This window comes from Dipodomys spectabilis, unplaced genomic scaffold, assembly GCF_019054845.1.
Source record: "Dipodomys spectabilis isolate Male_0828 unplaced genomic scaffold, ASM1905484v1 ptg000504l, whole genome shotgun sequence".
Taxonomy (NCBI): Eukaryota; Metazoa; Chordata; class Mammalia; order Rodentia; family Heteromyidae; genus Dipodomys; species Dipodomys spectabilis.
In genome coordinates this window covers 2,715,460-2,736,166 of record NW_024871181.1, presented here as the reverse complement: position 1 = coordinate 2,736,166, position 20,707 = coordinate 2,715,460, and the positions used below count along the sequence as shown (strand labels likewise).

The following is a 20,707-nucleotide window of genomic DNA, read 5'->3' as shown; positions in this document are numbered from 1 at the left end:
GTAACTTGGACGCTCACGGACTTCGCCTTGAGGAAGCTTCCGAATACACTGACGGCTTTGTCTGTGGAGTGTCCGGGCTTGTAGGGGAAGAACAGCTTCATTTCTTAATTGCCCAAGCCTTAGGACTTTTCTGTGGTGGGATTCCCGATCGTTCTAGGGGAAGATCAGATACGTGGCCAATTTTCACTTCCTGGCAGTGATATGGGCTGTGCTTGTCGCTCATTTCTGAGCACAACTTTTCTGTAGCAGATGTTCTAGGGCTAATTGGGAGACTGATGTAGGTTTCTCTCAGGAAAGATGATCTGATTCTTGAAGAAGGGTGGAATTGTGCTTTTGCTCAGAAACACCAAATATCTTTTTGTAAGGAATTGATTTTGCTTGTGCTTAAGAATGATGACATCATGTATTTAAAGGGACAAAGAAAATTTGAGAAGAGATCTCATTATTTAGAATTCAGTCTGTAGGTTTTACATTGAAGAGTGATGTGTGACTGTATCCTAACTTGTTCATATGATCAGTTCTGGCATTTTTCTGTGGTGTGTGATGATTTTTGTGTTTTTCACTGTTTACTTATCCGACGCAAATACGTTAAGCAGTCTACACTGTGCATGGGTGTGTTATGCTAAGCCAGCATCAGTGGCTCATTGAGTGGCTGTAATCCTAGCTACTCATGAGGCTGAGATCTTAGAATCCCAGTTCAAAGCCAGCCTAGGCAGGAAAGTCCAGGAGACTCATCTCCAGTTAACCATCAAAAAGCCAAAAGAGGAGTGTTGCCCAAGTGGTAGGGCACCAACTAAGGGACAATGCCCAGGCTCTGAGTTCAAACAACAGTACTGGTGAAATAAATGAAAAAAAAAAAGGTTTTAATGACAACTATTAAGTTAAATGGCAACTATTTCACTTAATATTAACTAGTTCTATGGCCATTTTTACTTTCCTATTAAGTCAGATTAAATTTATTAAATAGAAATTTTAGTGCCTTGGCTGAAGAGGTAAACTTGAACCAACAGTAGTGAATCAGAGAGGTAGTCTCTTTCTCTCTCTCTTTTTTTTTTTTGGTCGGTCGCGGGGCTTGAACTCTGGGCCTGGGTGCTGTCCCTGTGCTTTTCAGCCCAACGTGAGCCCTCTACTGCTTGAGCCACAGCGCCACTTCCGGTTTTCTAGTGGTTTATTGGAGGTAAGAGTCTCCTGGACTTTTTCCTGCTTAGGTGGGCTTTGAACCTGATCCTCAAATCTCAGCCTCCTGAGTAGCTAGGTGTGAGCTACCAGCGCCAGGCTTGGAGAGCTATTCTCTATATTAACTTGCTAATAAAGGGTCATGAGCCCAGTGCCTTTGGCTCATGCCTGAAATCCTAGCTACTCAAGAGGTGCAGATCTGAGGATCATAGTTTGAAGCCAGCCTCAACAGCAGAATCTGTGAAATTCTTTATCTCCAGTTAACCACCCAAAAAGCCAAAGTGGAGCTGTGGCTCAAGTGGTAGAGTGCTAGCCTTGAGCAAAAACAACTTAGGGATAACACTCAGAACTTGAGTTCAAGCATCCCCTCAAAAAAAAAAAGAATAGGTTAACTATCTATTTTTTATGTTTTCATAAATTGACAATTTTTTTTTGTCGGTCATGGGTCTTGAACTCAGGGCCTGAATGCTGTCCCTGACCTCTTTTGCTCAAGGCTACCACTTTGAACCACAACTCCACTTACGGTTTTCTGGTGGTTAATTGGAGATTAATATCTCATGGACTTTCCTGCCTGGGCTGGCTTTGAACTTCGATCCTCAGATCTGAGCTTCCTGAGTAGCTAGGATTGCAGGCCTGAGCTACCAGTACCCGCTTGACAACTCTTTATAAAAACTGAAAGCCATTTGGTTCAATGATGATATTAATGTTTGTGAAGGGGCTTTGTAGATGTAAAATAAAAGGTAAACATGAGGTTGACTATTTTTAGCCTGTGCAGTATTTTTATTTTCTTTTTTGGTACTGGAGATAGAACCCAGGATGTTGCACTTGCTAGGCAAGTGCTTTGCCATTGAGCTATATCTTAGCCCTGTGCAGTATGTTTTGAAGGGCCCGCTGTTTGAAGTATTATGGGAAGGAGATACTGGGGTAAGCCAATTTCATTCTGAAGGTGCCCCGGGTTGGGAGCCAGACAAGGCAACCACTATGCCTGTTGTAGTATAAGAAGGTCACTGAATCCAACCAGGGAAGTCAAGGAGGTCTTCTTGCTGAGAGTGCTCTCCAGCCTGCTTGCCTGCCTGCCTGCCTGCCTGCCTGCCTTCCTGCCTTCCTTCCTTCCTTCCTTCCTTCCTTCCTTCCTTCTTTCCTTCCTTCCTTCCTTCCTTCCTTCCTTCCTTCCTTCCTTTCTCTCTTTCTCCCTCCCTCTCTCCCTTCCTTCCTTCTTTCTTTCTTTTTTGTCGTCAGTCATGGGTCTTGAACTCTGGGCCTGGGTGCTATCCCTGTGCTCTTCAACTCAAGGCGAGCCCTCCACCACTTGAGCCACAGCGTCACTTCCCCCAGCCTTTCTTATTCTGCAGATAGTCTGCCTTTTGTGACTGATTTGCTTTTTGTTGTTGTTGTTGGTTCTGGGGCTTGAACTCAGGGCCTGGGCTCTGTTCCTGAGGTTGTTTTATGTTGTTGTTGTTTTTTTGCTCAAGGCTAGTGCTCTTACCAGTGGAGTCATAGCTCCACTTCCTTTCAGGGTTGTTGTTTTTTTTTTTAATAGTTTGAATAGAGATTTGAGTCTGACTCTCCTGCCCAGGCTGGCTTCAAAACATGATCCTCAAATCTCAGCCCTCTGAATAGCTAGGATTACAGGCGAGAGCCACCAGCCCCTGGTGAGTGACTTGCTTTTTATAGAAAATTTAATTTTTTTTTTAAAATTTAACCCAGGATGGTTTTGAACTCTGGGTATGCCTACATCAGTCTCTTTAGTGGGAATGCACCCAGTCCAGGGGTATACCACTATAACTCGCTTATAAAAACTAAAAAAACATTGTCACGAAATGGGTGATTCACGCCTGCAATCCTAGCCACTCAAGAGACTGAGGTCTGGAGGATCTAAGTTTAAAGCCAACCTAGGCAGAAGTCTGTGAGACTCCATTTCCAATTAATCAGCAAAAATCTGGGCTAGAGATGTGGCTCAAATGGTAGAACATCAGCCAAACAAGCCTGAGTTTAAATCCTACCACCACACACACACAACAATTGTCGCCGGGCGACAGTGGCTCACGCCTGTAATCCTAGCTACTCAGGAGGCTGAGATCTGAGGATTGTGGGTCAAAGCCAGCCAGGGCAGGAAAGTCCATGAGACTCTTATCTCCAATAAACCACTAGAAAACCAGAAGTGGCGCTGTGGTTCAAGCGGTAGAGCGCTTGCCTTGAGCTGAAGAGTGCAGGGACAGCGCCCAAGCCCAGAGTTCAAGCCCCCCCCCAAAAAAGTAAACAATTGTCATGAGTTTCTTTCCGTCTTCCTTTGTGTGTGGGGTGTGAGTGCTAGCCAGTTCTGAGACTTGAACTCAGGGCCTGGTGCTGTCTTTTAGCTTTTTCACTCAAGGCCAAAGCCCTGCCTCCACTTCTGGCTTTTTGCTGGTTAATTGGAGGTAAGAGTTTCATAGATTTTCCTGCCCAGACTGACTTTCAGCTGTGGTCCTCAGATCTCAGTCTATTGAGTAGCTAAGATTGCAGGCATGAGTCGCCAGCTCCCAGCTTTCTTTCCCCTTTTATTCATTTATTCACTGTCATGACACTTCTCTTCCCACATTGCAGGCTCCAGTGATGATTTCTGCATTCTCAGACATCCAGCAGTCTTAGTCATAGATACAGGCAACAAATACAAACATTGCTACTGTAATTAAAGTTGCTTAGATTACTAGGTGGTGACAACTAGTGGTGCTTTTTATTCTTTCTAATGTGGACTAGCATGAGAAAAACTGGTATTTGATCCAGAGCCTTACACTTGTAGGCAAGTGCTTTACTATTGAGTGTATCATACCCAGCCTAGCCCCTAGGGTTTTTGTTTGTTTCGTTTGTTTGTGCCCATCTCAGGTCTTGAACTAAGGGCCTGGGTGCTGTCCCTGATCTTTTGTGCTCAAAGTTAACACTCTACCACTTGAACCACAGCTCCACTTCTAGCTTTTTGATGGTTAATTAGAAATAAGAGTCTCCACTGGGCACTGGTGGGTCACACCTGTAAATCTTAACTATGCAGGAAGTTGAAATCAGAGGATGGAGGTTTGAAGCCAGCCTGGGCAGAAAAGTCTGTGAGACTTTTATTTCCAATTGAATTGCGCTGTGGCTCAAATGGTAGAGTACGGCTAGCCTTGAGCACAAAAACTCAAGGACAGTGCCCTAAGTTCAAGCCCCTGAACCAGTACACACACACACGCACGCACGCACGCACGCACGCACGCACGCACGCACGCACGCACACACACACACACACACACAGCCTTTTCTTGGTTTGGAGTTATGATCCTCAGATCTTGGCCTCCTGAGTTCAAGCCCCTGAACCAGTACACACACACACACACACACACACACACACACACACACACACACACACACACACACACACACACACACACACACACACACACACACACACACACACACACACACACACACACACACAGCCTTTTCTTGGTTTGGAGTTATGATCCTCAGATCTTGGCCTCCTGAGCAGTAGCTAGGTAGTAAAACCACCAGGACCCAGGATTCCAGGTTTTGTTTTGTTTTTAAGTAGTAATATAATAAAAAAAATGTGGTAAGTCTTAAACAATAATTATTATGTTAAAGGTTGTTGTCTAGTTCTTTCTGGAGAACACCTAGGGTAGGTTCATTTGTTATTTCTTTTCCTTAAGGATACATAGTTGTAAACTATGGCTTGTTAATTGAAGATAAGAGTCTCACAGACTTGGCTGCCCCTACTGGCTTCAAACTTCGTTCTTCCCAGTCTCATCCTCCTGAGTAGCTAGGATTACAAGGGTGATCTATCAGTGTCCAGCTTTGTCAGTGTTTAATTCAGACATATTCTTAGAAGTAAAATCATGTGCTTGGTGCTGGTGGCTCACACCTGTAATACTAGCTAATCAGGAGGATAAGACCTGAGGATTACGGATCCAAGCCAATAAAGGACAGGTTGGAAGCAAACCAAGGGCAGGAAAGTCCATGAAAAACCTGGAAGTGGTGCTGTGGCTCAAGTGGTAGAGTGCTAGCCTTGAGCACAGTGATGCTCAGGGATAGTTCCCAGGCCAAGTTCAAGCCCCAGGACCAGCAAAAAATAAAATCAAATCATGGATCATTTGACATGTATATTTAAAATGCTGACAGATGAAACTCAAGATTTTAGCACTTATGGGTGGAATTAAGCAGATGTACAAGGAGAAATATTTGATTCTGCTTACTTGAGATAGTCAAATTTATAGAGACAAATGATGGCTAGGAGCTGGGGTGAGGGAAGAATGGGAAGTTAATGGCTGATGAGTGTAGAGTTGGGATGATAAAAATTCTGTAATTGGGGCTGGGAAGGTGGCTCAGTGGTAGAGCGCTTGCCTTGCATGCCTGAGGCCCTGGGTTCGATTCCTCAGCCCCACATAAGCAAAAAGAAAAAAGCCGGAAGTGGCGCTGTGACTCAAGTGGTAGAGCTCTAGCCTTGAGCTGAAGAGCTGAGGGACAGCGCTCAGGCCCAGAGTTCAGATCCCATGACTGGACCAAAAAAAAAAAAATTCTGTAATTGATACCCATAATAGTTATGGGTGATGCACTTAAGGCCACTAAACTATAACTTAAAAGTAGTTAAAGCCAGGTGCTGGTGGCTCACACTTGTAATCTTAGTGACTCAGGAGACTGAGATCTGAGGATCACTGTTCAATGCCAGTCTGAGCAGGAAAGTTCCTGAGACTCTTATCTTCTGTTAACTACCAGGAAAGCTGGATATGGAGCTGTGGCTCAAGAGGTAGATGACTAGCCTTGAGGAAAAAAGGTCAGGGACAGTACTCAAGCTCTGAGTTCAAGCACCAGGACCAGCACACACCCACACAAAAAGTAATTAAGGTGTTTTATTTTAATTAATTAATTTTATACTGGTACTGAGGATTGAGTTCAGGGCCCGGGCCTCAGCATTTTTACTTATGTCTGGTCTTTTACCATTTGAGAGGTAAATTGAAGAGGAAGGAGTGAGGGAGTCAGGGACCAGGCTATCCTCTCTGGCAGTCGTTAGGAAAGGTATGGACGATGTAGAGCAGCTGTGGAGGAAATTGGAAGGAAGAGTGAATGTGAGAGAAATTAGATAGCTAATTAGTTGTAGGAAGAAAATAGGATATATAATTTCCATGTTTTTTTTTTTTTTGTCGGTCGTGGGGCTTGAACTCTGGGCCTGGGCGCTGTCCCTCAGCTCTTCAGCTCAAGGCGAGCGCTCTACCACTTGAGCTACAGCGCCACTTCCGGTTTTCTGGTGGTTTATTGGAGATAGGAGTCTCACGGTCTCTCCTGCCCGGGCTGGCTTTGAACCGCGATCCTCAGATCTCAGCCTCCTGAGTAGCTAGGATTACAGGCGTGAGCCACCAGCGCCCGGCTTATAATTTCCATGTTTTGAGTGAGAAAAATAGGAATATAAGCTCTGATGCAGGAAGTCCGCAGTATGAATTTGTTATCAGGTGTCCAGAGGGAAATGGAAATAAGAAAATGATGGAATGAGGTTTAGAGAATCAAGCTTAGAGGTGGATTTTGGCTCTGTGTATCCATCCATCCAACCATCCATCTGAGCAAATATTTAAATGATTCTGTACTGGTGGCCAGACATTACATGACCATATCAGTCCCTAGCCTCATAGATATCATAATCTAGTGCTCAAAGGTAACATTTGAGACTATACACTTGATTAAAGAGAAAATGTAGCTGGGCTCCAGTGGCTCACGCCTGTAATACTAGGTACTAAGGAAGCTGAAATCTGAGGATCAGGTTTCAAAGCCAGCCCGGGGAAGGAATGTCCACAAGACTCTTCTCTCCAATAAACCACCAGAAAACCAGAAATGGCACTGTGGCTCAAGTGGTGGAGGGCTCGCCTTGAGCTGAAGAGCTCAGGAACAACACCCAGGTCCAGAGTTCAAGCCCCAGGACCAACAAAAAAAATAGAAAGCAAGGCAGGAAGGAAGGCAAAAGGATAGAATCTTAGGGGTCACCTCCACATTTAGGAAAGGAGAAAAGAAACCAGACGAGGCTTCAGATAACCAGAGGACTAGTACAGACTAAGCAGGATATATAATCATCAAAAATTAAGCAGAGAAGTTGGAGGCATGGTTCAGGTGGTAGAATGCCAGCCAGTGAGCTGAAGTGAGTTTGACTCTGACCTCATACAAAAATAAATAAAAAAATAAATGAAAATTAAGCAGGGTCTGGTGGCTCATGCTGGTCGCCCCAGCTACTTGGAAGGTTGAGATTGGAGGATAGTGACCCAAGGCTGCTCCATGCAGAAGTATTGTGAGACCTGTACCTCAACTGGCTTACGAAAAAAGACCTTATCTAAAAGTAACTGCTTATAGACAATAATCTTCTGGTTGATGGCAGTAGTCTTGTGATGGTTGACAGTAATCTTCTGGTTGTTGGAATAGTCTTTGGATGGTTGCCAGTAATCTTGTGGTTGAAGACAATAGTCTTGGTTGTAGACAGTAGTTTTCTGGTTGTTGTCAGTTTTCTGGTGTTAGACAATAGTCTGTTGTCAGTAGCCTTCTAGTTTTAGGCAGGTGAAATCAGTTTTACAATGGGTAGAATAGTGTCTTTTAACAGCCACATAAGGAAGCACATGCAGCAGCACTTGAGAGGCTAAAGCAGAATGATCATCAGTTAGATGCGAGCCTGGGCTACATTCTTATAAAGATGATGCAAAGATCCTCCACTTGTACACATTGTTCTTTACATTTGTGGATGTTTGTGTTGAAAAGATGCTTGATAATTACCTTGCTCAGTTAACCCCCTATCTCTAATTGGAACACTTTAAAATCATTAAATATTACCAAATGCAGCATATGTTTTTAACTTTTGCTTCCTCTGTTTGCATTCTGTCAGTGCATTGACAGAAGTACGTGTATAGGATATGAAAAGTTGAATAAAATGAATAGAATCCAGAAATTATTTTAGTTTTTTATGAGAAAAGCATTTCATGATGAAGAACTGATTATACAAAGTAAAATGCATTAAATTAATAAACATATTCCTTTTATTGAAACAGATCTGCAGTGGACGAGTGAACCAGAAAGATGCCCTCCTTAAAACTGAAGCCATGAAATGGTGATTGTTTTAGTCATTTTTAACCCAGGGGAAGGTTTTTACTCCCTTCTTCCCTCCTTTCCTCCCTCCCTCCCTCCCTCCCTCCCTCCCTTCCTTCCTTCCTTCCTTCCTTCCCTTTTTTTTTTGGTCTGGGACTGGGACTCAAACTTGGTATTTGTTGCTTTCAATCATTGGCTGGCACTCTACTACTTGAGCCATACCTCCTACATCCCTCCTTGTTTGTGTGTGTGTGTGTGTGTTTTGGCCTGGGGCTTGAACTCAGGGCCTAGACACTATCCCTAAGCTTTTATGTTCAAGGCTGGTGTTCTACCACTTGAGCCATAACTCTACTTCTGGCTATTTTGTGGTTAATTGGAGATGAGACTTTCATAGACTTTCTTGCTCAGACTGGCTTTGAACCATGAATCTCAGATCTCAGCCTTATTGGCATCAGCCACCAGGGCCTGTCCAGATTATATGTCTTATTTTTAATTGTGGATTTCATTTTTTTCAACAAAGTAAATAGCAAAATGTAATATAACATAATTATTCCCAAAAATACGACTTCAAGTTGTTTTTTTTTTTTGTCGGTCGTGGGGCTTGAACTCTGGGCCTGGGCGCTGTCCCTCAGCTCTTCAGCTCAAGGCGAGCGCTCTACCACTTGAGCTATAGCGCCACTTCCGGTTTTCTGGTGGTTTATTGGAGATAGGAGTCTCACGGTCTCTCCTGCCCGGGCTGGCTTTGAACCGCGATTCTCAGATCTCAGCCTCCTGAGTAGCTAGGATTACAGGCGTGAGCCACCAGCGCCTGGCACGACTTCAAGTTTTTATTGTCTTGGAGCATATATTTGTATAATTCCTTGGTGCTGGGGATTGAACCCTGTTTAGTTGCCTTGGGCTTACTAAACAGGCGCTCACCCACCAAATTCCATCTCTAGTTCTTCCAAATAAGGTATCATCCTTTCTTAGATATTGTGATTTTCCAATTTGTTTGGGTTTTTGCAATGCTGAGTATTTAACTCAAAGTTTCAAATGTACTAATAAATAAGCTCATCTTCTACCATTGAGCTACAACCCTAGTCCTTGTTCAGGTTTGGTTTGGTTTAGATTTTTTTTTTTTTTTTTTTTATTGTGAGTAGGTCTTTGTTACCTGGGCTAGCCTCAAACCTGCTATCTTCTTACCACTCTCTTGAGTGCTGGGATTATAGGTATAAAATACCAAACTTTGCCCTATGTTAAGGTTTGTTTTTTATGTTTTTCTTTTGGTACTGGGATTTGAGCTAAGGGCCTCTTGATATTAATCAGATATTCTACCACTTTTGTTGCTAGTGCTCTACCTCTTGAGCCACAGCTCCACATCTGGCTTTTTAGTGGCTAATTGGAGATAAGAGTCTCATGGACTTTCCTGCCTGGGCTAGCTTCAAACCAGGATCCTCAGATCTCAGCTTTTTGAGTAGCTATGATTACAGGTGTGAACCACTGGTACCGACTTTTGAATGTTCTTTTATTAAACTATGGTGGTAGTAGATGGTAGAGCTTTGTGTATAGTTGGCTTTTTTTTCTCCACTTTATTTTTTCACTTGTTTAGAAAAATAAAATTCTACTCTGTGTCAGTTCCCTCATCCCATTGCAATTTACTGTTCAATAAAATTCAGCAGTCTGGGGGGCTGGGAAGGTGGCTCAGTGGTAGAGCGCTTGCCTTGCATGCCTGAGGCCCTGGGTTCAATTCCTCAGCACCACATAAGCAAAAAGAAAAAAGCCAGAAGTGGCGCTGTGGCTCAAGTGGTAGAGCGCTAGCCTTGAGCTGAAGAGCTGAGGGACAGTGCCCCGGCCCAGAGTTCAGGCCCCATGACTGGACCCCCCCAAAAAAAGAAAAAAAAATTCAGTAGTCTGGGGACCTTTTTTTTGGGGTTAGTCGTGGGCCTTGAACTCTGGGCCTGGCCTTCAGCTCTTCAGCTCAAGGTGAGAGCTCTACCACTTGAACCATAGCTCCACTTTTGGTTTTCTGGTGGTTGGAGATAAGAGTCTCACAGACTTTCCTGCCCCAGCTGGCTTTGAATTGCCATCCTCAGATCTCAGTCTCCTGAGTAGCTAGGATTATAGGCGTGAACCACTGGCACCCAGTATGTGCTTGCTTGTTTGTTTTGTTTTTGTTTTGCCAGTCCTAGGGCTTGAACTCAAGGCCTGGGCAGTGTCCCTGGGCTTTTTTTGCTCAAGGCTGGCACTCTAACATTTGAACCACACCACCATCTCTGGCCCTTTCTGTTTATGTGGTGCTGAGGAATCAAACCCAGGGCTTCATGCATGCTAGGCAAGCACTCTACCACTAAGCCACATTTCCCGCCCATGGGGACCATTTTGATAAAGCTTTTCCGTCAGATATTTAGGAATTAAGATTTGAGTTGTCTGTTTTACTTCAAAGTTTGTTTATGAAGCTGTACTTCTTTATCATTTAGCAAGTTTACTTTGTGCTTAAACTATTCTGACTATTCTTTGTCAAGAAATAGTTGTTTTTGTTTTATTGACAGTAATGGGGATTGAACCCTGGGCCTGTGTGTGCTAGATCTGCCACCAAGCTACATCCTTGGTCCCAGGGAACAGTATCATTTTCAGTTGTGCCTTAATGGGAAAACAAGGGAAGGCAGGCATACAATTGCAGCTCAGTAACTTACTATGCAGGCAAGAGTTTGCTGTCAAGTGAGTGAAAGGGAGAAATAAGGTGTGCTTGAATTAATGGTTTCCATACTTGAACAATTCTGAATGTACTGTGGTTATTTGCATTTTTTTCCTTGCAATTTTCTTTTTTTTAATCATTAACTTTTTATTACACAGTAAAGAGGTAATTACAACGATATTTGTATCCTCTTGTTCTACATTTGTTTTTGAATGTCATTCACTTCAGCTTTAACTAACATAAACATTCAAAGAAAAGGACTGTTCTTTTTCACTCTAAGATGTTAACTCAAGAAAGAAGCACTTCTTTCATATTTTCAATTATTCAGTTGTTATAATTCTGTTTCTTTAGTAAATAGTCATTGTTTTGGATTTATTATATGTGGAAATGGATTTCTTAAATTTAATTTAGTTTTTATTGTAAGGGTGATGAACAGGGGAGTTATAGTACATAAGTAAGGTACTGAGTTCTTTCCTTCCTTCCTTCCTTCCTTCCCCCCTCTCTCTTTCTTTCTCTCTTTCTTTCCTTCTCTCCTCTCTACCTCCCTCCCTCCCTCCCTCCCTCCCTCCCTCCCTCCCTCCCCCCTCTTTCTTCCTTCCTTCCTTCCTTCCTTCCTTCCTTCCTTCCTTCCTTCCTTCCTTCCTTCCTTCCTTCCTTTCTTTCTTTCTTTCTTTCTTTCTTTCTTTCGTCATGGACCTTGAACTCTGGGCCTGGCGCTCTACTACTTGAGCCACAGGGCCACTTCCAGTTTTCTGGTAGTTAATTGGAGATGAGTCTAATGGACTCTCCTGCCTGGGCTGGCTTTGAACTGGATCCTCAGATCTCAGCCTCCTGAGTAGCTAGGATTACAGGCGTGAACCACCAGTGCCTGGCAGAGTACATTTCTTTTTAAACACTGTAACCCCTCCTCATTCTCTCCCACTTACCACTACTCCCCTCCCCCACATCTGCATGTTTCTTAAGTGAATTTTTTCTTTTTAAGTAATTGTTTTCAAGAGGGAAAAAAAATCATGGCATATCCTTGCCCAGAAAAAAGACACTTTGTAGCTGGACATGGTGATACATGCCTGTAATCCTAACACTGGGGAAGCTGAACCAGAAAAATACTAAGTTCAAGGTCATCCTGAGTTATGTAGTGAGACCTTGTCTTTAGAAGAAAAAGGGGAAAAAAAAAATAAGACTTAATAAGCACAGCAGGGAAGAAGATGTCAGCCTTCTTCTGTTGGAACCTTGGCTTTGCACACAGGCTTCAGTAGACCTTGCATGTACAGTGCCACTTGTTACTCAATGGGAGATGTCACAGAAGTCTTTTTTTTTTTTTTTGCTAGTCTTGGGACTTGAACTCAAGGCCTGGGCACTGTTCTTGAGCACTACTTCCAGCTTTTTCTGTTGATGTGGCACTGAGGAATTGGACCCAGGGCTCCATGCATGCTAGGCAAACTCTACACTAAGCCACATTCCCAGCCCTACAAGTTTACTTTACCCCCTGCACTGCTGGAATTCTTGTTCTTATCATTCTCTGTATTATTACCATGGCAAATTATCCTTTCTGAAATCCTCTTATATGTATGTATTTTTTTTAAAAAAAAAAAAAGGAAAAAGCTGGATGCTGGCCGCTCATACCTATAATCCTAGGTACGCTGGAAGCTAAGATTTGGGGATTGCAATTTGAAGCCAGCCTGGATGGAAACGTCAATGAGACTCTTTATCTCCAAAAAGCCAGTAGTGGAGATGTGGCTCAAATGGCAGAATACCCTTAGCAGAAAAAGCAAGCAAAGCCTTGCACTGGTGGCTCACGCCCGTAATCCTAGCTACTCAGGAGGCTGAGATCTGAGGATACCGGTTCAAAGCCAGCCCAGGCAGGAAACTCCATGAGACTCTTTTTTTTGGGTCCGGTCGTGGGGTCTAAACTCTGGGCCTGGGTGCTGTCCCTCAGTTCTTCAGCTCAAGGCTAGCGCTCTACCACTTGAGCCATAGTACCACTTCCGGCTTTTTTTTTTCTGCTTATGTGGTGCTGAGGAATCGAACCCAGGGCTTCATGCATGCAAGGCAAGCGCTCTACCACTGAGCCACCTTCTCAGTCTCTCCATGAGACTCTTATCTCCAATAAACCACCAGAAAACTGGAAGTGGTGCTGTAGCTCAAGTGGTAGAGCTCTCACCTTGAACTGAAGAGCTGAGGGACAGTGCCCAGGCCCAGAGTTCAGGCCCCACGACCGGACCCAAAAAAAAACAACCAAAAAAACCCATATAATTTATTGCTTTACTAAAGTTCCATACTGTTTCACTTTGTCCATTTAAGTTTCCCCTTCATAAATGGAAGGTTTAATAGCTGTGGGATGTAAATACTTTCAAATAGGATTGAAACCAAGTGCATGTCCAGACCAGGCAAAGAGCCACACTGAAGAGCTGAGGGACAGTGCCCAGGCCCAGAGTTCAGGCCCCATGACCGGACCCCCCCCCCCCCAAAAAAAAAAAAAAAAAGTCTCATGAACTTTTCTGCTCGGACTGGCTTGGAACCAGGATCCTCAGATCTCAGCCTCTTGAGTAGCTAGGATTATAGGCATGAGCCACCAGTGCCAGCTAGAACTTTGTATTTCTTTTTATTGGTCAGTCGTGGGGGCTTGGGCACTGTTCTTGTGCTCTTCAGCTCAAGGCTAGCACTCTACCATTTGAGCCACAGTACCACTTCCAGCTTTTTTCTTACATGGTGCTGAGGAATCAAACCCAGGGCCTCAGTCATGCAAGGCAAGCACTCTACCACTGAGCCACCTTCCCAGCCCAACGCTTGACTGTATTTTTAAATGCTTTGTTTCCTTTTAACTGAACTAAGCATATTTCAACTTTAATAAAGATGTGTTTTTTTCCAATTAGTTGACAGATACCTAGTTGTATAGAAAACAAATGCACAAATCAGGTATGGTACTAAAATTCCTCAATGGCTTTTATGTACATAATTTTATTGCCATGCTGGAATTCCTTTTGTGTGTGTGCTATTACTGGTGTTTGAACTTAGGTCTTGTGCTCTCACTTGGTTTATCTGCTCAAGGCTGGCACTCTCCCACTTGAGCAAGACCTCTACTTCCTCCACCTTTTTGTAGTCAATTGGAGATTAGAGTATCATGGACTTTTCTGCCTCGGCTGACTTTGAATATTGATCTTCAGATCACAACCTCCTGAGTAGCTAGAATAACAGGAGTAAATCACCAGCACTGGGCTTGTTGTGACATTGCCATATATACACATATGTACTGCCATCATACTCAACTTGCGCTTTTTTTTTTTTTGTTGGTCGTGGAGCCTGAACTCTGGGCCTGGGTGCTGTCCCTCAGCTCTTCAGCTCACGGCTAGCGCTCTTCTTGAGCACTAGGCTCTACTTGAGCCACAACGCCACTTCTGGCTTTTTCTGCTTATGTGGTGCTGAGGAATCGAACCCAGGGCCTCATGCATGCGAGGCAAGCACTCTACCACTAAGACACTTTCCCAGCCCCCACTTGCTCTTTCTTCTTCCTCTCCCAACCCATTTTTTCTTTTTTCTTCCAGAAGTAGGACTTGAAATCAGGTCCTCACAACCTTGCTTGGCTTATTACTCATAGCTGGTACTCTACCATTTGAATCATGCCTTTAGTCCAACATTTTGCTGGTTGTTTTAGAGAAGGAGACTTGAAGACTTTTTTTTACCCAGGCTAGCTTCAAATCTTGATTCTCCAGGTCTCAGCCTCTTGAGTAGCTAGTACGTATAAGGTATAAGTCATCAGTGCTGGTGCGAGGGCATGCGCGCGCGTGCGTGCGTGCGTGCGTGCGTGTGTGTGTGTGTGTGATTCTAAGGGTTGACTGAGGGCCTCATACTTGGTTGAAAGATAACACTGAGTTACCAGTGCTGGCTCTCGTGTGTGTGTGTGTGTGTGTGTGTGTGTGTGTGTGTGTGTGTGTGTGTGTGTGTGTGTGTGTGTGTGTGATTCTAAGGGTTAACTCAGGGCCTCATAATTGGTTGAAAGATAACACTGAGTTACACCTCTAGTCCTTTTTGCATTGGTTATTTTCGAGGTAGGGTATTGTTTTATGCTGTCTGGCCTAGGCTGTGATAGTTTGTTTTTCTGTTTGTTTTTTTTGTCAGTCAGTTTGTTTTTTTTGAACTCTGGGCCTGGGCACTGTCCCTAAGATCTTCAGCTCAAGGTGAGTGCTCTACTGCTTGAGCCACAATGCCACTTCTTGTTTTCTGGTGGTTTATTGGAGATAAGAGTCTCACAGACTTTCCTGCCCAGGCTAGCTTTGAACTGCGATCATCCTCAGATCTCAGCCTCCTGAGTAGCGAGGATTCCAGGAGTAAGCCACCGGTGCCCAGCTTGGGCTGTGATAGTTCTAATCTATTTGTGCTGCCCTATGTTGCTAGGGAAGACAGTTGTGCAACTGGCATTGTGTCATTGATGCCCCCCTGGCCCTTCTCCCCACTACCCCTGCAGCTAGGATTAAAGGCACCTTTGCACCTAACCATTAGTCTAGATGGAATCTTGGGTTGTCCTCAAACACGTTCCCCTGAGTTCCATCTCCCAAGTAGCTAGGATTACAGGCTTGAGCTACTTGTCCAGCTTTAAAACATTTTTGTTTTGTTTTTTTTTCGGTTGTGGGGCCTGAACTCTGGGCCTGGGCACTGTCCCTCAGCTCTTCAGCCCAAGGCTAATACTCTACCATTTGAGCCACAGTGCCACTTCCGGCTTTTCTATTTTTGCTTATGTGGTGCTGAGGAATGGAATCCAGGGCCTCAGGCATGCAAGGCAAGCGCTCTACCACTGAGCCACCTTCCCAGCCCAGCTTTAAGACGTTTTTTAGCATGTATTCTATAAAGGGATTTCATCATGGCAGTTCACACATGCAGATATAGTTTAGGCAGATTAACCTCATCTAGTGCTCTCTTTCCCTGTCTCTTATTCTCTTACTCAGTTACCTTCAGTGAGTTTCTTTGTTCTAGGAAGATTTTTTTTAAAGTTTTATGAAAACCACTGATTGAGTTAATATACTACAAATGAAATGTTTTGTAGGGCTTCTGTTTGGCATGAAAACAAAACTCAGAGCTTCAAAATGCCTCTGTGTCCTTAGGGACTGTGAGTGATGATTTCATTACTCATGGAAGTGAAAATGAAGTGCCATGTAAATTGGTACAGAGCATGTTATTACCAAGAAATTGTATCTGAGCCCACTCCTGTGTGTTTCTGGCATCAGTGTCCAGGACTAAGCTTGCAAACATGCCCTTGGGAACAGGTCTGGTGTTTTTGCAGACAGTAAGATGGGTATTGCAACAATGCAGATGCCTTTGTTGAGCTTGCTAATTGTACTTTTAGAAGATTTGGAAAGGGAGTAAGTTGTTTTATTGAATCAAACAGATTTATTCTGCTTGGGGGAAGTAGTAATATAAATTGTCTTCCATAGTCTGTATTATATCTGTGTGTGCGTGTGTGTGTGTGTGTGTGTGTATGTGTGTGTGTGTGTGCACCCATGTATTCTATGTACCAGTCCTGGGGATTGAATTTAGAGCCTGGACACACTGGCCCTTTTTTGCTTATAGGTAACACTCTACCATTTGAGCCACAGCCCCCCTTCTGGCTTTTTGTTGGTTAGTTGGTGGTTAGTAGACTTTGCTGCCCTTGATGGCTTTGAATCATGATCCTCAGATCTCATCCTCCTGAGTAGCTAGGATGCCAGTTCCCATCTTTCTGATATTTTCTATTGCAAATATACTTTATGCTTGATATTTTAGCCAATTAGGCCTATTCTTAGAACATTTATCATTCAGCAAATTGTCTTGCATTAAAGCTAGAAGAACTTTTTGGTGCTAGCTCAAATCAGGATCTTAAGAATGCTAGGCAGGTGCTAGCTATCTCTTGAGCTACATTGCCAGTACAAAACTGATATTTATTTTTTTTCCTTTTTTTTTTTTTTGTCAGTTCTAGGGCTTGAACTCAAGACTTGGGTACTGTCCCTGAGCTCTTTTTGCTCAAGGGTGTGAACCGCAGTACTACTTCCGGCTTCCTAGAGATTAGTTGGAGATACGAGTCTCATAGACTTTCTTGCCACTTTGAACTGTGATCCTTAGATCTTAGCCTCCGGAGTAGGTAGGATTATAGGTGTGAGCCACCAGTGCCTGTATCCTATTTTTTTAAAATAAGGTCTTGCTGTGTAGGCCAGGCTGATCTCAAATTGTTGGTTCTCTTGCCTCAACCCAAATTCTGAGATGATAGGTGTGAGCTATTGTACCAGTTTAAGATTGCAATCATTTTTTAATTCCTATCCACACAATGTTCTAGTTCTCTTTGCAGGATCCAGAGTTAGTTTTCTTCCTAAGTTTGAAGTCTTAGATCATTGTTACTGGCCAAAGGAGGCTACCTTAATCCATTTGTCATCTGTCAGGCTTATAGTTGTAAGAATGATGGGAGAAGAGTTTTCAGTTTTACAGTTATACCAGAACTTGGATACCAGTTGTTGTTGTTTTTGGTGGGCTTATTGAAGCTTGAACTCAGGACCTGGGTCCTCATTTTGCTCAAGGCTAGCGCTCTACCACTTTGAGCCACGGAGTCATTCCCATTTCTGGTAGTTAATTGGAGATAAGAGTCACAGGTTTTCCTGCCCAGGCTGACTTTGAACTGAGATTCTCAGATTTCAGCCTCTGAGTAGTAAGGATTAGAGGCGTGAGTCACCAATGCCCAGCTTCATTCTAGTTTTTAGTGGAGAGAAAAAAAAAAAGTATCATGAAAAGCCTTAGTTAAGCTGGGTACCAGTGGCGCACACCTATAATCCTAGCTACTCAGGAGGCTGAGATCTGAGAATCACGGTTCAAAGCCAGCCCAGGTAACAAAGTTGGTTAGACTCTTTTCTCTAATTACCTACCAGAAAACTGGAAGTAGTGCTGTGGCTCAAGTGGTAGAACATTTGCCTTGAGCTGAAGAGCTCACGGTCAGCGCCCAGGCCCAGAGTTCAAGCCCTACAACTGGCCAAAAAAAAAAGCCTCTGTTTGACAGGTTGGTGTTTGATTGCTACCTGTGACATTAAGATGGCTCCCAACTAGTGTGGGAGAGTTCTGGAAAAATTTCCTACCAAGTGTGGGAAGGGATTTTTTTGTTTGCTGAGTCTTCTCTGAGTTTCTGACAGTCATATACTGGTGTTGTTGTTTACCTGTAGCTGTGGAGTGGGATGTCATGGCCAGCTCCTCGGACAGTGAAGATGACAGTTTTATGGCTGTGGACCAAGAAGAAACTGTGCTGGAAGGGACAATGGAGCAAGATGAGGACCCACAGCCTGAACTGGAGGTTGAAGAGGCTAGACACAATAGGTCCATGTCTGAGTTACCAGAAGAGGTTTTGGAGTACATCTTGTCCTTCCTCTCACCATATCAGGAGCACAAAACTGCTGCTCTTGTCTGTAAACAGTGGTACCGACTTATCAAAGGTATTGTGAAAATAGAAGTTCTTTTAGGTTTTTTTTTCCCTGTCTCTCTCTCTCTCTCTCTCTCTCTCTCTCTCTTTCTCTCTCTGTCTCTCTTTGTTGGTCATGAGGCTCGTACTCTGGGCTTGGGTGCTGTCTGTCCCTTTACTTTTCAGCTCAAGGTGAGCTCTCTACCACTTGAACCACAGCGCCACTTGTGGTTTTCTGGTTTACTCGGAGATAAGAGTCTCAGGACTTTCCTGCCCAAGCCTGCTTTGAATCGTGATCCTCAGAACTCAACCTCCTGAGTAGCTAGGATTACAGGCGTGAGCCACCAGCGCTCGACTCTTTTAGTTTTTGTTGAGTGATTCATTTTTAAACTCCCTATTTCCTTTTCTTTGCCCTTAAATATACTGCAGTCATGAAAATTTAGTAGGTAACATGTTTTTCTTCTCTTCTTACTTTAATGTTTGTTTACTATTCATTATTTAGTGCCAGTCTTGGGTCTTAAACTCAGGGTCTCTAAGCTTTTTTGCTTAAGTCTAGCTCTCTAACCACTTAAGCCACAATTCCACTTCTAGCTTTTGTTGGTTAATTGGAATTAAGAGTCTGATAGGCTTTCCTGCCTTGACTAGCTTTTAACTGCAATCCCCAGATTTCATTCTCCTGAGTAGCTAAGATTAATCAAGCAAGAGGCACCTGTGCCTGACAGAAAGCTTACTTTTTAAAAACCTTTTCTTAGGCAGAAATTCATCATCTTAGAATGTTATAAGCTAATTTACCATGTCCTTGCTTAATGCTTGGTTACTATGGTCTAACAATGGATATTTGTTGTGGGGCTTCAACTCTGGGCCTGGGCACTGTCCCTGAGTTCTTCAGCTCAAAGTGAGCACTCTGTATCACTTGAGCCACAGTGCCACTTCCAGTTTTCTGGTGGTTGATTGGAGATAAGATTCTCACAGACTTTCCTGCCCAGGCTGGCTTTGAACCATGATTCTCAGATCTCAGCATCCTGAGTAGCTAGGATTATAGGCATGAGCCACCAGCACATGGCTTAAGTAGATGTCTTATTACATACACTGTTTCATTATATTTGTCACAAAACTTGGAAGTAAAAATGTTGGTTATCTTGATGGTATAACTTAAAGGGGACCAGAGTTATAATGTGAATTAATTTGAGCAAGTTACCTAACCTCAGTAAAATGAAGGGATTGTATCTTCCAGTTTTGAAATTCTATGATTCTGATTTGAAAATATAATTCTGAAATTTTGGACTTCTATGACTGAATAAAAATGAAATGAAATTAGACTTCCTCAAAAAAATTTATGAAGTAGTGAAAAGACAGTTCAGATAATTTTATCTACAAGCTACATGTCCAGGCTAAGGCATTTGTTCCTTTTGTCTTTAGGTGTAGCGCACCAGTGTTACCATGGCTTCATGAAGGCTGTCCAGGAGGGGAACATTCAGTGGGAGAGCCGAACCTACCCTTATCCTGGGACCCCCATCACTCAGCGGTTCTCACACAGTAAGTATTTGCCGTGAGAAAAAAATCCCTGTTATGCCCAGGTTTCTAGAAATGATTTGGATTAATTAATCTTGTCCTGCTTTTTAATGCAGAGAATATAAAATGGGAATTTATATTAAGTTTATAATCAGAATTATGAAAAAGTAAGCCTAAGCCTCTTGTAAGGGCTTGGATGTAGATCACTGAAAGAACTCTGGCCTAGGTGGGACCCTGCATTCAAGATCAGAAATGACAAAAATAAATAGCTGATGCTTTGTGAATAGTTTTTTTTTTTTTTTGGGTTCGGTTGTGGGGCTTGAACTCTGGGCTTGGGTGCTGTCCCTGCATTCTTCAGCTCAGAGAGAGTGCTCTACCGCTTGAGCCACAGCACCACTTCCAGTTTTCTAGTGGTTTATTAGAGATAAGAGTCTCACAGACTTTCCTGCCCAGGTTGGCTTTGAACCGTGATCTTCAGATCTCAGCCTTCTGAGTAGCTAGGATTTTAGGCATGAGCCACCAGTGCCCAGCTTTGTGAATAATTTGATGTTTGGCTTTCTCTGCATTCCAGAGAATTCAAGGTGTTCTGCTTAGAATTTTAAACATGTAACATCATGTGAGGGGAAACAGGAATAGCCATGGCTTGGTACTAAATCTTTTTGTTGTTGTTGTTGTCGGTTGTGGGGCTTGAACTCTAGGCCTGGACACGTCCCTGGGCTCTTCAACCTCAAGGCTAGCACTCTACCACTTGAGCCACAGTGCCACTTCCAGTTTTCTGGTGGTTAATTGGAGATAAGAATCTCAGAGCTGGGGCTGGGAAGGTGGCTTAGTGGCAGAGCACTTGCCTTGCATGCATGAGG

The 20,707-nt window shown here is 43.4% G+C and overlaps 1 protein-coding gene across 1 annotated transcript in view; it reads left to right on the top strand.

The window, feature by feature from the left end:
• The window catches only part of Fbxo42 (F-box protein 42), a 68,985-nt gene that overhangs the window by 880 nt on the left and 47,398 nt on the right, over positions 1–20,707 (top strand). Inside the window, exons 2-4 of the mRNA XM_042669735.1 lie at positions 8,220–8,278; positions 18,103–18,369; positions 19,755–19,871. Of these exons, the coding sequence (XP_042525669.1) occupies positions 18,120–18,369; positions 19,755–19,871 (367 nt within the window). The 5' untranslated portion in view covers positions 8,220–8,278; positions 18,103–18,119. The remainder of the gene's footprint in view (positions 1–8,219; positions 8,279–18,102; positions 18,370–19,754; positions 19,872–20,707) is intronic.